Source organism: Labrus mixtus, chromosome 23, assembly GCF_963584025.1.
Source record: "Labrus mixtus chromosome 23, fLabMix1.1, whole genome shotgun sequence".
Taxonomy (NCBI): Eukaryota; Metazoa; Chordata; class Actinopteri; order Labriformes; family Labridae; genus Labrus; species Labrus mixtus.
In genome coordinates this window covers 6,055,395-6,071,559 of record NC_083634.1, presented here as the reverse complement: position 1 = coordinate 6,071,559, position 16,165 = coordinate 6,055,395, and the positions used below count along the sequence as shown (strand labels likewise).

General features: G+C 46.0%; 1 protein-coding gene across 2 annotated transcripts in view; it reads right to left on the bottom strand.

Moving 5' to 3' along the window:
- Positions 1-6,781: 6,781 nt before the first annotated feature.
- The window catches only part of mllt3 (MLLT3 super elongation complex subunit), a 45,314-nt gene continuing 35,930 nt past the window's right edge, over positions 6,782-16,165 (bottom strand). Inside the window, exons 8-14 of one of the 2 annotated variants that reach the window (XM_061031376.1) lie at positions 13,956-14,025; positions 13,018-13,071; positions 11,860-11,998; positions 11,654-11,747; positions 11,500-11,568; positions 10,214-10,285; positions 6,782-7,185 (exon numbers count right to left, since the gene is read on the bottom strand). In XM_061031376.1, the coding sequence (XP_060887359.1) occupies positions 7,054-7,185; positions 10,214-10,285; positions 11,500-11,568; positions 11,654-11,747; positions 11,860-11,998; positions 13,018-13,071; positions 13,956-14,025 (630 nt within the window). In that variant the 3' untranslated portion in view covers positions 6,782-7,053. The remainder of the gene's footprint in view (positions 7,186-10,213; positions 10,286-11,499; positions 11,569-11,653; positions 11,748-11,859; positions 11,999-13,017; positions 13,072-13,955; positions 14,026-16,165) is intronic. The other variant, XM_061031377.1, reaches the window with a different exon arrangement.

The following is a 16,165-nucleotide window of genomic DNA, read 5'->3' as shown; positions in this document are numbered from 1 at the left end:
TACAGGAGCTGGACTCTCAGCTGCTGCTGCATCTAAGTCCTTATTCAGTTTGTTCATCTTCTCAGATTTAACATATTTCATTTTGATATAGTCCAGAGAGAAGCAGATCTACCTCGGCTAATAGACGCGTCAGATAAATGCTAACATTAGAAGGCCAAAACGCTCAACAAGACCAGGAAGTGAATTGCATTTGATTGTTGTGACTGGTTGCTTGAGGACGAGTTGAGAGAGGAACACAAGAAGGACGGTGTGCTGCAGAATAAAGAGAACATTTACTGGAAGAAAGTCAGAGCTTTGAGTGGTCGGTGCAGACTCGTTAGATCATCATAAGTCAGGGCTCCTTAAAGCAAAAATGTCCAACTTTTCCTCCTTTACAGTCGTTTCAAAGTCGATCTAACAGAACAATAACCTCCAACAGGGAGAATGGCGTCTCTCTCATGTCCACAGAGTGTCCCGCTCGCCTGTTTTCAGCACGTTGTAACTTTGGCATCTAAAGACCCCGACACACCAAGCAGACGACAAAGAACTAGTGGCTGTGAAGGCCGCCTGTGGCGTCACCTCACACCTTGGCCAAAAAGTTGCACTTGAACACACCGCAAAGACTACAGCCGACAGCCGACCACCACGTACGTTCTGCTCATGAGTGAGAGGAAATAACTCTCCATGCCAGCAGGCGGTGATAGCTCGTTGTTATGATACCAGAAGACCATTTTCACAGCGCTGTCGCTCACCACTCGTATTATAGGTAGACTACTAATGGAGAATAATGTCTGATAAAAAGTTGTAAATGGCGCTGGTGTTGTCAGCTCACACTTCTAACGAGACGACCTCAACCCGCTGCCAAAGTTACATAGTGCTGAAAACAGGCGAGCGGGACACTCTGTGGACATGAGAGAGACGCCTCCCTGTTGGAGGTTATTGTTCTATTAGATCGACTGTTTGACGGAGAATTTACAGACTGTTGCTTTAAGAAATCTTCAAGACCGAGCCTCATTTACAGCAGTGAGCAGGTTACAAGGAAGAGCTAATGAAGAGGTATTTATACAGACTGTGATGTCACCTCCATCACCTGTATCCACACCTGCTTCTGTGTGAAGAAGTCAACAGAGTAGAAGGTGTTTTGTTTTTTTATCAGAGCACGCTGCTCCAAGAGAGAGAGAGAGAGAGACAGAGAGGGAGAGAGAGAGACAGAGAGAGAGAGAGAGAGAAAGAGAGAGAGAGAGAGAGAGAGACAGAGAGAGAGAGAGAGAGAGGGAGAGAGAGAGACAGAGAGAGAGACAGAGAGAGAAAGAGAGAGAGAGACACAGAGCGAGAGAGAGAGAGACACAGAGAGAGAGAGACACAGAGAGAGAGAGAGAGAGAGAGAGAGAGAGGGAGAGAGAGACAGAGAGAGAGAGAGAGGGAGAGAGAGAGACAGAGGAGGAAGGAGAGACTGTTCACCAACCTTCAGCTTTAATGACTTCCTCGAGGTGCTTTTTGACTGCCGTCCAGAGACTCTGTGGGGGGGTCGGGGATGTGTTGAGGGGGGTCCAGCCTTCCTCCTCAGACTTGGCCTCGTGCCAGGGTGACAATCAATGTCTCTGTGTCTCTTCTGTGGGAGATTATTTCGAGGGTCCCCCGCCTCCCTCCCTCTTTATGGTAGGAAATGGTATTTGGAGGCTCAAACAGGATGTCCTGCTGACTGGTCCGGACTCTAAACCAGTCCCCCCCCTCCTTCTCTTCCTCCTCCTCTACCCCCCCGGGCTCTATTCTTCCTCCTCACCCCCTCCTCCTCCTCCTCTCGCTCAGCTTTCTTTCTCTCAGAGGGAAAAAGTTTAAATTAATCCAGGAGTCTGAGCAGCCACTTTCCTTTTTTTTTTGTCTCCATTTGGGAATCACAAAGAAACGTTCCTGCCTTCTGCAGCTCTGCTGTCTGCTGGAGAGGACGCCAGAGGAACAAATTAATACAGTATGGATCCGTTTAAAGCTGCACATGGAGGTTTACCATCCACAATCCTGACATGAAAACAACTTCAACAACTGAACATTTCCAGTTATTAAAAAAAAAAAGAAGGCAGAAATCAAAGAAAAAATTGACTCAAACTCACCCAAGAAAACGGAACCAGCTGCAGTTTAACAACCTTAACTTTCACAAAAACTGGTTTGGTGGACAGGTCAGAGTCAGAGGATTTTAAAAGGCAGCAACCAGGGAACCAGAAATGCAAAAAACAGAGAAATTGCTCAGAAAACTGAAGAGAAACACACAGAATCAAAGCCTTAAAGGTGACGTTTAATCAGACACAGGTGAGCTCAATCAGGGCGGGACACATGAGAGAGCAGGAGGAGGGACTTTTCTGGAAAATAAAATAATTTATGGCTTTCACACTTGCAGAAAAGCTGAGCGTCACATGTGAACACAAACAGCTGAATGTTTCTCTCTTCACCTGGAGTTTCTCCTCCAGCCTCCTCGTATTGATTCTGCAGAAAGTCAGAGTGAGCTGATGTGAGAACGCAGCAGGATATAATCAGGAGAATTCAAGTTGAAAATCAGAAAGGCGCTGTTGACATCACCGGCGCTAATTTCAAAATGTTTGATATTCCCCGTAGTTTTTGATCAGGAAATAAACAATCTCAAATAAAAACATGCGGGAAAAAGTAACGGAGCAGTGTCGGTCATACAGCGGCTGTTGTCAACAGACTGTTGTCATGGAGATAGGACGGACGTTCTTCTCTTTTCTTCATGCAAGAGCTCCCGAGCGCAGGGCCAGCACGGGGCCTTAGACCAGTTGAAGTTAAGACCAGTTGGTGCAGTCGGTCCCTGGTCTACTAAATCTTATTTCCACATTTCTTCTTTCCTAACTTTAATTCCTCCCACAAGGAGAAGATGTAAGTGTGGATTGCATGCATGCAACTTCATATCTATGAGATGCAGCCTGTGACTTCTGCAGCGTCTTTTTTACGTCATGTCTTCCCTCTCCTCCCCCCACCTGACAGTGATAATCTCCCGCTGTGAGGGACATGTGTGTGTGAAAGAGCACTAACTGTCCTGGAATATTCTGGAGTGCATGTGTGAAAATGGATTTATTTTTTTCTGTTGTGTTTCACGCCCACATGAGAGCCATGTGCTCGAATGCACTCAAAAAAAACACTCTGCTTTTAGACGAGGTCGGACAAGTCGACACAGGATCATGTGGAGCCTGCAGAGGAGTTTACACGGTGAGGTTAAAATGATGCTACAGGAGAAGAGAAACCTACCAGATGCAAGAACATTGAGGTGGAAAACGTTTGCCTGACGGTGGTGCTGCTTCTTATCGGACAAAAACCAGATTAGTGCATGAAATCCTGGAGATAAAAACGGACTGGAGCGGCTCAGATTTTGCAGGAGGTCTAAATTTAGGAGAACACCTACAGACTCCTCCACAGAGCCTCTTTTCTTTTTTTTTTTTTTAACGTTTCTCCATCAGTCAGCAGAGCGGCTCGTTCCTGCAGGCCTGCTCACATGTGTGTGACACGGAGACCGATGAAAGCAGGCGAGAGACTTCATCGCCCACGAGAAAACGAGGAAACTGGAAGACTTCCAACTTTTCTTCCATCAGACCACCCACCGAGCTCGAAACACGCTCGGCACAGATTCTGTCTTCCACTACAGGAGGGAGATCATCCAGGAATGTGATCACTCAAACACTCTCTGACCTTTTATTCCCTTTATTCTCTAATTATAGAGGATTAAAGTTTCACCAGCGCTGCCTGCGAGGTAGACTTTAAGTTATATCTAAAACCTTTCATTCCTCCTTTTCTCAGATTCTGCATACCTTCCATACCCTCCAAACAGTTTCATTCAGTCCTGACAGCTGGGAGCTCAGTGCGTCTCCCAAAGTGTCAGTGAATCCATTATTTTAAAGTCTATATTTATCAGCGACAGCGTGTTGACTGAAGTGAACTGAAGAAGAAGAATGGAGTTGACGTGTTTCTCAGCAACCATCACTCCATCTTCTTGGGGAATAATTTGTTCTGAGTGAGAAACTCTTTTTTTTAATCTTGGATACGGTTTCGCTTTAATCAAGGTTTTGGAGCAAAAAGTGGTTTGAATATACCCGATCATTCTTATTCTAAATAAACCACTCAAACCAAAACAGGCCCTGATATCATGCCGTACTAAAGATGACATTTTCATAATCAAGTCAGGCGTGCAAGAGCGTTCTTTTAAAGGTCACATATGATGCAAAACACTCTTTACCATGTTTCTCAAACACTAATATGTGTCTCTAGTCCGTCTACAAATCCCCCAATGATGAGAAAAGTCCATCCTCTCTGTCTTGTGCCTGCTCCACTTTTCAGAAAAGGTGTGCTCAAACAGGCTGTTTGGAGATTTTCCCTTCATGACATCACAAAGGGCAGTAACCCCTCCCCCAGGTGGGTGACACTCCCACAGCTAGGTGTTTGTTCTGCCCTCTGAGTCTGCCTTCTCACTGTAAACAATAGGACATGGAGCGAGAAAGACCAAGTACACCCAAGCCCTTCCAGAGAGGGGGCGTGGTCAGACACAGCTCATTTACATATTTAAAGGTACAGACACAGAAACAGCCTGTTCTGAGCAGGGCTGAAATAGAGGGGTTTATAGACATGATCAAATACAGGATCAGAGTGGATTTAGAACAACACACTTCACACACGTTTTGAGGAGCTCTGAGACTTATTTAAACTGGTCGAAGAGGAGGAGGATATGTGACCTTTAAGTAAGATTTATGCTGAAATGAAACTGATATGAAAAAAAAATGTAAGTTTGCACATAGCTGCTCGCCATAAAAAGGCGAGACCTGTGGGTCTGTTTATAAAGCTATTCAGAGCAAAGCTGTTTTTGTACCAGGCTGTAAACATGTTAATTTCTGTTGTAAAAATGTGAATTTTAATATGAGCCCTAATGGGGATTGACTCACTTTTTCAGCTGGCCTCAAGTGGATACCCGAGGAACTGAAGTTTTTTTTTTGCACCATGTAATTGGCCGGATAGCCACGCATTGTGTTTGTGCACAAGATGAAATGTATAAATAAATAAAAATCAAGGGGCCAGTTGATCCACAAATTTTTTAATAACTCGTCTGTACATCATACAGAATATTTTTTCGTATGTCTTCAAAAAACACAAGAAACCATGAGACAGAACAGAGGGCACAAAAAACCCCTTTAAGGTCATTTGGAAAGCATTCGTCCTGCAGAAGTTACAAATCAAATCAATCTTCTCTCATTGGAAAATTAATGCTTCGATTGAACAACTCAAACTCCCACTAAATAAATTAAAAGATTTTTTTTTTTTTTTTTCTTTAAACACCTGTAACAGCACCTGTCAGCCGACCGGCCAATCGGCTTTCTGTTTGTTTCACAGACGTCAGGAAGCTACTCAAGTCTGCTCTGAGAATCTCAATGTTGTCATCGTCTTCTGCAGACAAACATGAGATGAAGCTTTTCCTAACTCTGCAGTCGGCATGTTTGGTCGGCCCTGGAGCATGACCAGATCCCATCAGACGTTCCTCCTGGATTTGGTTTAAAAAAAGGAAAGTGTTTCCGAGAGCTTTGACGCTCCTGATTTGTGCTCGGCTCTCTGCAGCAGACTCTCACCGCGTGTTTGTGACGAGTCGAAATATGGGAACAAAAAACTGCCACATGATGCTCGTGTTGACGTACTCAAAATCAGTCTTAGTCTCGAGACCACTTTTTGATGGTCTCGTTTTGAATCAACAGCATTTGTACTCTGTCTTGTCTCAGTCTCAGACTGGGCGGACTCTGGATTTTAAATCAAGACCGGTCAAGACCACCACTGATTGAATATTCTGCCACCCTTACTGTGATTAGAAGGAAAACACCTCTTTCTAAAAGAACAACTAACTTCAATTCATTCATAGTTTGAAGCATCCAACATTCCCGCTGTTACGGTGTAAGTGATTTTTCAGTGATATTTATGGTCCTCGTCTTGTCTCAGTCTTGGAGCACTCCGGTCTCGGTTAATGTGGTCTTAACTACAACACTACAGGTTAGTATGTATGTTGTTTCTGATTGGATTAAACCTCTTTAAAGTGAGGATAAAGATCCTAAAGCCCGTTAAAAACAGTTTGTAAACTATGCTAAGTGGTTTCAACTTGAAAGCTTTGATGATGATCTTTATGGAGCGGCCCTCTTGCAGAAATCCTGTAAGGTAAACTTCTCTGGTTAAAAGTCTGAGCTGTGTCGTTTGATGATTGGCTATCACGGAGAAGATGAAGAGAAGAAAGAGGACGATGAAGGTGACCGAGCACGAGGTCAGGACAGACGGGGGACACAAACACGTTAAGGTTCTGTAGGTCGTGCATGACGCTTTCAGATGTTGTGTAAGGAAGAACTAAACAGAACGTCAGTGCGACTGGAAAGAGTTCAACCAGTCAGATCAGAAACCCAAAACTTCTCCATCAAAAGATGAAGACCGTCCTGAACCTTCTGCTTTTATACTAAAAAGAAACCCTCTGCTTCATGGACCCCTGGATGATTCATGATGTTGAATCTTCCAAAATGTGAGCTCACATACTTGCAGCAGTTTTTTGTTCCCGTTGAGATAATTCAATGTTCAGAGTTTGATTTGGATTGAATACAGGCCTGTTGTGAAGTGCTTCAACTAAGTCTCATTCTGCTGCTTTTTCTTTTCAAAAACACGCACACACGCACGCACACGCACGCACACCTGCAAATTAAATTCAATAAATAAGACTTACAATGTTGTAAGGCATTTTTCGACCATGCATCTGTCACAAAGAACAACAAATCAGGAAACTGGGTAACATTATGCACATTCATTAAGAGCAACAAGGCGGACACTCCTCACTTTGTTTAAAGGCTTCCTGGGTGATCACCTGATCGACAGGCCTCATCCGCCCCGCCTCACCCGGCTCTGTTTCTACAGCGGGACCACGTCTCCGTCCAACCAGCAGGCCGGACACACAGCAGCTGGACCCGGCCACGGCGGGGGGGGCGTTTGCATTGCATCCAGAGTTTTATTCAAGAAAGACAAAAGAATCAAAAGTCTGCGTGCAGCCAGCTGCTCAGAGCTTCAGGACAGTCCGGAGGTTTCCAGGTAACTCTGCAGCTTTCTGACCGTGCTCCTGTCCAACGAGCACAGGTCGAAGTCAAAAGTCGTGTTTGTGATGTGGAAGTGTCCCGTCTCCTCGATCAGGTTCACGATCTGGAAAACAGAGAGGGAGAGAGTCGGTTAAAGCCTCTGCAATGGAAACATTTACCCTGCATGTGAAAGTGATTTTTACTGGAAATGTTTTATGAATAATCCACCCGAGGTCGGGTCACACTGGGTGAAGCCCCTCTCCCCTGCCATGTTTTCCAGCTCCTCCTGGGGGATTCAGAGGCGTTCCCAGACCAGATGGGATTTATAATCCCTCCAGCGAGCTCTGGGTCTACTTCAGGATCTCCTCCCAGTTGGGCGTGTCTGGAAAACGTCCAGGAGGCATCACAAGAAGCCCAAACCAAAGATCTTAATCAAACTGGCTCCTTTGGATGAGAAGGAGAAGCGGCTCTACTTCGAGCTCCTCCCCCTGTCTCTACAGCCGAGCGCACCAACCCTCTGGAGAAGCCGCCTTTACAGGTATGCACGCTCTTATTCCTCGGGTCACTACATAAAGCTCCTGACCACAGGTGATGGTTGGAAAGAAGATAGAGCGGTAATTCAAGCTTTGCCTTCAGTCACCACTCGTTCAGGTCACATCTCCCCCAAGTTCTCAGCAGGAACTACAGTGTCGTCGGTCACTAGCGCACAACCCCAAAGCAACAGGCTTCACTAACCCAGAACTTCCACCAGATACGTGAGCATTGTGTGTCCGCTACGCTCCGTTACCGCTCTGTGCATCCTCGTCCATCAACACCCACGGGATGCGTTCTCGCTGCGCAGCACGGAGAACACAGGAAAGCTGGAGTGCGGAGACAAAGGAATTCCCACGGTAATTTTACAAATGCACTCGCGACAGTGCGAGGTGATACGATGTTATGTGGTATGAAACTGTATAAAACCATTTAGTGTTTTATTCTGAAAATAAACCGGATGTTTTAATGTTGTATCTGTGTCTGACTTCCTGTCCTGTTCGATCTTTTCTGTGCTAAATTGATGCGTCATGCTCCGGCATCCTGCAGAAATAGAATCCTTGCGTACCAGCTAGGGAGAACTCCGTACTGCAGGAGCAGAGACGCAGCGCTGGAACAGGGCGGAGACGGACCGAACACGCATCTGGTGGAATTTTACCGTAATGGACCGATGAACAAAAACTGTGCGAAGGTAGCGCTCATGGGAGTTGTAGTGTCACATCAGTTTATTATTTCATGTGCTTTTGAGACGACTACGATTAAATAAATACATTTAAATTCAACCCGCCAAAGTGGCTAGTGAGAGTCACTGCGTCACAATCCAGCTGCATGTGGTGTGTTGGCGGTGCTAAAGAGGCGTCATGAAGCTGAACGATGGTGGTAGCCATATTGGAACAACTACCTCGAGGTCACCCTGGAAACGGACGAAGAGCTGGAGCTGAGGTGGACCGACCGCTACGACCCACCCACCTGTCAGTCAACTCGGCCACGCCCCTAATTATGCACATGTATAATTTTTTAGCTTTAATAGTAAAAACAGATAAACAGGCCAACGAGAGAAAAGCTTTTTCTTTAACCAGGCTGTAAACATCTTTATTTCTGCTGTCATTATACATATTTTAACATCTGGCTCTATGGGGATCTCCTGGTTTCTGCAGGCAGCCTCAAGAGGACACTCAACAACAGCGGAGTTTGTTGCTGGTTGTTGTTGTCTGGTTTGTTGATTCTCATTGTCGTTTGTTTTAAAAGTTGTTGCAGCTTCCAAAATCTTGTTCTGTTCCTCCGTCTGCACTCTTCTCACCAGGGACAGTACAGAGCTCCGCGTGCTGCCCTGTGTGCTCCTCAGCAGCGTGCAGGAGAGGCTGTGAGTTAATCATTTCCATCTCTTGTAACAGGATGTGGAGCCAGTCGCTGAACTCTGTTAGATTAGCTTGATTACAGAGCTGCGAGTCGAGGCCGTGATGCTGCTCTGGATGGGATTTCTCCTTCTCTCTGAGCCAGGCCGTCTTGTTAAGAGGAGAGAGCGAGGCACCAGTTGGCAGCCGCTTCAGGGAAGATCTGCGAATACGGTCACACGAGAGGCCTCGCAAATATCAGCGAGAAACACGCAATCTCTCAGGTGGACAGAGGTTAACCAAATAATTCATCGCTTCCAGATTGGAGCGGATCTGTAACAGGTCACAGCTCCTCTTCTAATCCGACACGACGACACAGCTGACCAATCGTACGGGCGTGTAGCGATGCAATGGTGAGATCAGGGAGAGCTGCGGGACTGTAGCCAATGTATACTTCATTTCTTTTTATTTGCAGCTTAGCGGTTCAGTGGAGATCTTTCATCAGAGTTGATTTTAGAGCCAAACCTCCACTACACTGAACATTTTCTTACTGGATATCTGATACTTCTAAAGGCTCAGAGTTTACATCTAACACAGTCCACATGTTACATGAAACATTTCAAACAGACACTGAACCCTTTTATTATCTGTTCAGTGCACACTTAGACACATTAAAGCTTCAATCAGTGAGATGTGTAGTGAGTGAAATGATAAAGTGATCTTACTATATGATCAGACATTAAGGAAACATGTTGAAGTGCTGGCTTCTCTGACAACAATGCAGCAGCCAGTATGTCCTCCTTCTAATTCTGCTCCTGAATGATCTGGATTTGTTTGGACCAGAGAAGGTAGGAGGTTTTAAGACACCCCCACACGACCGTTTTGGACGCCCCTCAGTTTGTCAGATATGAGAGCAGTTATCAGGTCAACAGGTGTTGCAGTGATGGAAGCGGGCAAGAGAAGTGGTTCAGATAGAAGTGATTGTACCCGACCTAAAAAGCCTCTGCATGTTTCTAATAAGCTCCACGAGCAGAAACGTGCTCAAACTAGGATCAATGTTGGAGATGCTTTTGAAAAATGGAGAGAGGTTAGAACACAGAAAGGTTTACAGACCGATGCAGAGCTGGATAAACACTGAAGCTTCAGTGTTCACCACATGGTGACCTGCGTGAGCATCGACTCTAGAGAGGAGGGGGCGGGGGGAGACAGCTCTCTACAATGTTTAGTTTAATAATCACAGAGGAACTCCTTCAGTCTCACGGCTGCATGCTGAGTCTTAATACACACCTGCTGCAGTATGTGTCCTTCTCTTAGTGTCATCAGTCGTTTGTGCAGCTCCACCAGTTCATCGAGGTACGCCTGAGAAACACACGGAAACATGTTGGATAAGTTTCACACTGAAGACATACTGAAGAGACAATCAGCTCACATTTATCCAGTTTACCCAGAATCCTCCCTGGCAGCAGAATATCTCTGAACACTTTTACACTCTTTATCGAGGGTGTCACATCGGTCGCTACGTTGTCATGGACACAAATGATCAGAATATAAAATGCTTCATGTAAACACATCCATCAGTAGTGACGGGTGCCGTCAGGTTATGCCGATCGCTTTTTGGATCAATATGGACGTACACGCTCGATGCCATCGTGTCTTCCTGAATCCTTAACGTCTGAAGGTCCTGCAGACCTGAACTCTGTTGATCGACTGCAGGATAATCAGATTGAAGAAACTCGCACATGCAAACAAAGCTACTGATTCAAATAGAATTCAGTGTGTTCCTTCTCTCAGGCCGGATCCAAAGAATGTTCTGGAGCACACAAATCACTTCGAGTGAATATATTTAGGTGCAAAGGACGAACAACGCAGTGAAGAATGTGCAGTTAGTGAGTCCACTGAATTATGGCTGTGCATTTTGGTGCTCTTGCATGAAGCGTTGTGCGCTGAGAAGAAAATTGCTGCACATCCGTGCTGTTTCTATGACAACAGTCTGTTGACCGACACTGCTCAGTTACTTTTTTTAAAAAAGATTTTTATTTTGGGGCTTTTTGGGCCTTTGATTGAGAGATAGTAGGGAATGACATGCGGGAAAGGAGCCACAAGTGAGATTCGAACCGCTTGGAGGACTGAGGCCTCCATACATGGGGCGCACGCTCTAACCACTGTGCCACCAGCACCCTACTCCGTTACTTTTTCTCCGGGTGGCCGCCTCTTGCTTAGAACGCTCTTTCATTAAAAACAACTGAAAAAAAGACACTGGAAAACAGTAATAGCTGGACACGGGGACTAAGGTCCTTCACCGACCTCCATTTGTGGAGCGTCTGAGGCTCAAAAGTTTTCTTCTACCTTGCTACAGATGACTTTATTTACAAGTGAGAACATGTGTTTTTCCGTTACTAAAGTTCGGAGTAAAGCAAAGTCCCCGGCTTCTGTGGGACGCCTGCATCCTCCTGAGCACAGATATTTAATATATCAGTTATTGTGCAACTAAATCGACGTTTGAAACGACTGGTGTAAGGCGGAAAAGTTCCAGATTGTTATATAATTATTATTATAAAAAAGATAACGTGTACCTTGTCACAGTCCAGGTTTCTGTTCTTGTCCTGTTTATTCGGCTTGTTCGGACTCTTCACCTCCAGAATCTGACAAGAGGACAAAGTGAACACATGAAGCAGCGTCCTCACCTGAGCTCCCTCTGAGGGGTCTCACATAGAAATGTCTTCTTACCTGGTTAGTAGTCTTCAATAAGGGCGGGGCTTCGATGCGTGACGGAGGTGAAGGCGATGAGCTGTCACTCTCACTGCCGTCACTCAAACTGACCCTGAATGTTCAGACGTGAGAGAGAGAGAGAGAGAGGATTTCAGCACATCTAAAATACATTCTCAAGTCATCTCATAGGTTCATGCACTCGACAGTAACGACCGTTTCCTGACCTGCGTTGGTGATGTGTGTGATGCATGTGCACAGGGCGCTCCACGTCAGAGTCCATGTCGTTGTCGTCGTCGTCCTCCGAATCGTCGTCGTTGTCGTCCGAGTGCAGATCCTGCATGACCGACTGCAGCGGGCCCAACACTTCAGAGAGACACAGAACACAGACGATGAGTTTCATGTTTTATGTTTTAAATGAAGAAGAAAGAAACGACCATGAACACGAGGATCGTGCTGTCAGGAGGAAGGATGGATGCAGGATGAACCCTGTCCGCCTGCTTGGAGGACCAGAGCCTCTGCACATGGGGTGCACCCACCAACCACTATGCCACCGTCATCCCCTAAGTTTCCCTTTATCATGACGCTTCTGATGTCTGTGTTTGAAGCACTTTGAATTGCCTTGTTGCTGACAGCCATCCATCCATCCATCCATCCATCGTCTACACCGCTCATCCTTTCCCCATTCGGGGGGCTGGAGCCGATCCCAGCTGTCATTGCGCTGAGAAGCGGGGTTACACCCTGAACTGTTGACCAGCCAATCACAGGGCTGACATATAGAGACAGACAACCAGACACACTCACATTCACACCTACGGACAATTTAGAGTCACCAGTTTACATAACGAGCATGTCTTTGGACTGTGGGAGGAAGCCGGAGTACCCGGAGAGAACACACACATGAACGGGGAGAACATGCAAACTCCACACAGAGAGGCTCCTGTCAGACGGGAATCGAACCAGGAACCTCCTCGCGGGACAGCGCTAACCAATGCACCACCGTTAAATATAAATGCATTTGCTTTGCATTACAACAAGTCGACCGCTCACCGACGGTCCAACTAGGACCGACGGCTGACGATCTCCTTGGTGTGTCAGAGCCTTTAGTGAACTCCTGCAGGACAAAAAGTCAGCTAACACGTTCAGACATCAGCAGCAGGACGACACAAACGCTCTGCAGGGTTGAATCACATCCTCGATGTACTACAGCGATTTTGCAAGATGATGCACGAGTGTTCATGCATGTGGACAAGCTGTGATGATATTCCCCATGCAGGTGTGAACAGGTGTGTGTGTGTGTGTGTGTGTGTGTGTGTGTGTGTGTGTGTGTGTGTGTGAGAGAGATGGGAGGGGAGGGTCCTGACAGGTCTCAGAGGAGCCGTTACCTGTTTGGGTGGTGGCAGGAAGAGCCACCCTCTTCCTGATGATGAAGTCGACCACTGCACCCAGAGAGGATCACAAACACACAAGCAGACGTCACCCTCAAGAAAGAGACGCTTCAAAATACACACACATGGACCAGACTGATCTTTCTGCAAGAATATTTTAACACCTGCAGCGGCTCGGGGTTAAACAACAGGTGTTAAAGTTTCATCAGGTTGAAGCCGAGTATCTGAAGTACTTATCTGAGGACAAGGAGGCGGCTCTATCTAGTCAAGCTGAGTACAACGGAGCGTTATGAAAATACAATCAAATATTTAAATTTATGGTTTTGATAAGAACATTTAAAAACTGTTTCATCTCGTCTGGTTTGACAACCAAAGGCCAGCGACTGGTCGACAGAAATCTAAATGTGACCAAACAAACATTTTACAATGACATCGGAAATCGGTCTCCAGACCACTTTTTGAAGGTCTCGGTGTCTGACTGGGCGGACTCCGGATTTCAAATAAAGACCAGTCAAGACCACCACTGATCGGCTATTTGTCCACGTCATCACTGTGATTAGAAGGAAAACGCCTCTTTTTAAAAGAACAAATAACTTTTATTTATTCATAGTTTGATTTTTATCTCCCATTTACGGCCGCAACCTTCCCGGTGTTACGGTCTAAGTGAGTGACACGCCCCCCTGCACACAAGATGATCATTTTTCATTGATATTTATGGTCTTGGTCTCGCCCTGCCTTGGTCTTGGTCTTGACTCGGTCTACATCCCTAAATGTCTTGGTCTTGTCCCGAGCACTCTGGTCTCGGGTAAGTCTTGGTCTCAGTTACTGTGGTCATAACTACAACTCTACCACAGTTTGGAAAATAAAGCACTAAAAGACGATAGACATGAGGTCAGCTGTAACGTTTTGTACGTGTGCATGATGCAGATCTTTACCTTGTCGTTTGTGATGTGTGGGAGCAAAGCCTGAACTGGAGCTGGAACTGGCTGGACTGGGCTGCTCGGACTGGAAGAAAAAAAAAGAGCTGGATTTAGGAACAATAAAATACACATTTAATGAGACAAAGTTTAAACTTGCTAAACAAAGTATTTTTAAATCTCCACCAATCCCGTCTGCCCTGTCTGCTCTCAGACCCCCGGTCCAGGTGTGAGAGCAGACACGGCTCCGGGCTCTCTTCAGAGTCTTTTGAACACATTCCTGAGATTTGTCCTTCTTCGTCTGTCAGGTTGTTAGTTAGTAGCGTGAACTGCATGTCCACTTTGACGGGGGACCGAGCGCTCCAAGAGAAGAAGAAGAAGAGAGAGGGGTGGGAGAATGCTGCAGAAACTGGGATAACCTTTCACCTGATCATGTCGGTAAATCCGCTCGATAAACATGACGCTGCTTTTTCATCAGCACGGCCAAAGCTTACAGGGTAAATCCCAACATTACACACAAACACAGAAAACCATTTGTACGTCTGACAGCTACTCATGACACTGCTGTGGTTATGATGACATCATCAGGAAGGACGAGAACATATTAAAGAATCACACGTTAAAGGCCAAGATCTCAGAACCGATCGGCTCTCATCAGACGCAGAGAGAGAACAATGACGACTTTTCTGTTCTCTTGCAAATGTTTTGAGTTCCATCACTGCTGAATAATTTCAACTGAAGTTAAATGTACTTCCATTTCAGTCCATCAGGTATCGATAACATTTAACGATGAAGTACGCCTGTGGGAACGACCGCTAACTTGTCGGGCGTTCTCTTTGTTGCCAGCGGTTAGTGGACTTCCTTTTCCCTGTGCTGCATTGTTTACAGTCCATGTCAAGAAATGACCCGTGTGTCCAGATCACAGAGAAGCTAAATCCTCCCTCGAGATATGTCTGCATAATAAACGCTCTCCTCAGAGGAGCGCCCGTTCATCTGTTTCTTATGAGTCTCAGCTGACTCTAAATAATAAGTTAAACGGGGTACACGCTACCAGATTATGATTACCCCCCTTTCCGACCAGTCAGCAAAGGCCTGATTATCTGAAGGTCCCACAGATGATCTGTCCAGATGGCCCCGTGGTGTGAGGTGTGTTATGAGTGATTTAACCCTCCATGATCTGCTTAGAAGATGATGGGATCCGCCCTGATTTGAAATATTTACGATCATAAATCCAGCTGTGTGGGGAGAACACCGAGGACAGCCGAGCCCACAATATGTGGATTCTCATTTTTAACAAACCAATAGCCAATCAGGGGGCAAGCTGACTGAAGCAGGAAGCACAACAGGGTGTCAGGAAATCTTTTTTTTTAAGGTTGAATTTTTTAGCTTTTTATGCGTCCATCCCGAGATTGGACGGAGAGAGAGAGTGGGAAAGAAGCCACAGGTCGGATTTAACCACTGGCCTCCCGCCTGGAGGACTACAGCCCCTGTACATGGGGTGTGTACACTAGGCTGGTGCCAGGAAATCTCAACGCTTATTAGCGTTAGCAACAAAGAGTCAAGCAGACGTGTCCTTCAAAGTCAAATATTTGACGGGGTGATGGGAGATGGGGCGTCGTTAAGATAGATTTTGTTCTGCCCATTCTTGGTCTCCATACAGACTGTTTTTCCTGCATACACCAAAGTCTGCTGATACCTGATTGGTCAATACCACTCTGACTACAAATGTACTACAAACTGAAAAACCAGAAGACCTCTCATACTAAAATCTAGACCCCCCTCCCCCAAGTACAGATTCTACATTTTCCTGAGTTTAATTACAGAGCCAGGTGAAATATTTACATTTGAGGGTCATTTTGAGAGAGGCGGGGCAGCGCTGAAGTTCTCTATGCAATCATTTGGTTAACAAATTCCCAACGTTCATAGAAAATGTTATCTCCCACAGCTGGGGGCGGGACTTTAAAACGTGTCACTGTCAGTCCGAGGGGGAGTTTAAAACACTCTTAGATGTTCATTTGCAAACCACAAACCCGAGTTGGCAGAGGAAGAGCGAGCGTGGAGAAGAAACATGAGAGAAACGGGGAGAAGTGAGGACAAAAGGCAAGAGCGACTTCAATGGTCGTCACCTCCTGCCAACAAACGGCACACAGCTGGTCTGTTGGTTTATGGGACAGCTTCTTCACAGCGCCATAAATCTCACCACCGTGCCTCTTTAGGCCTTTTGTCCC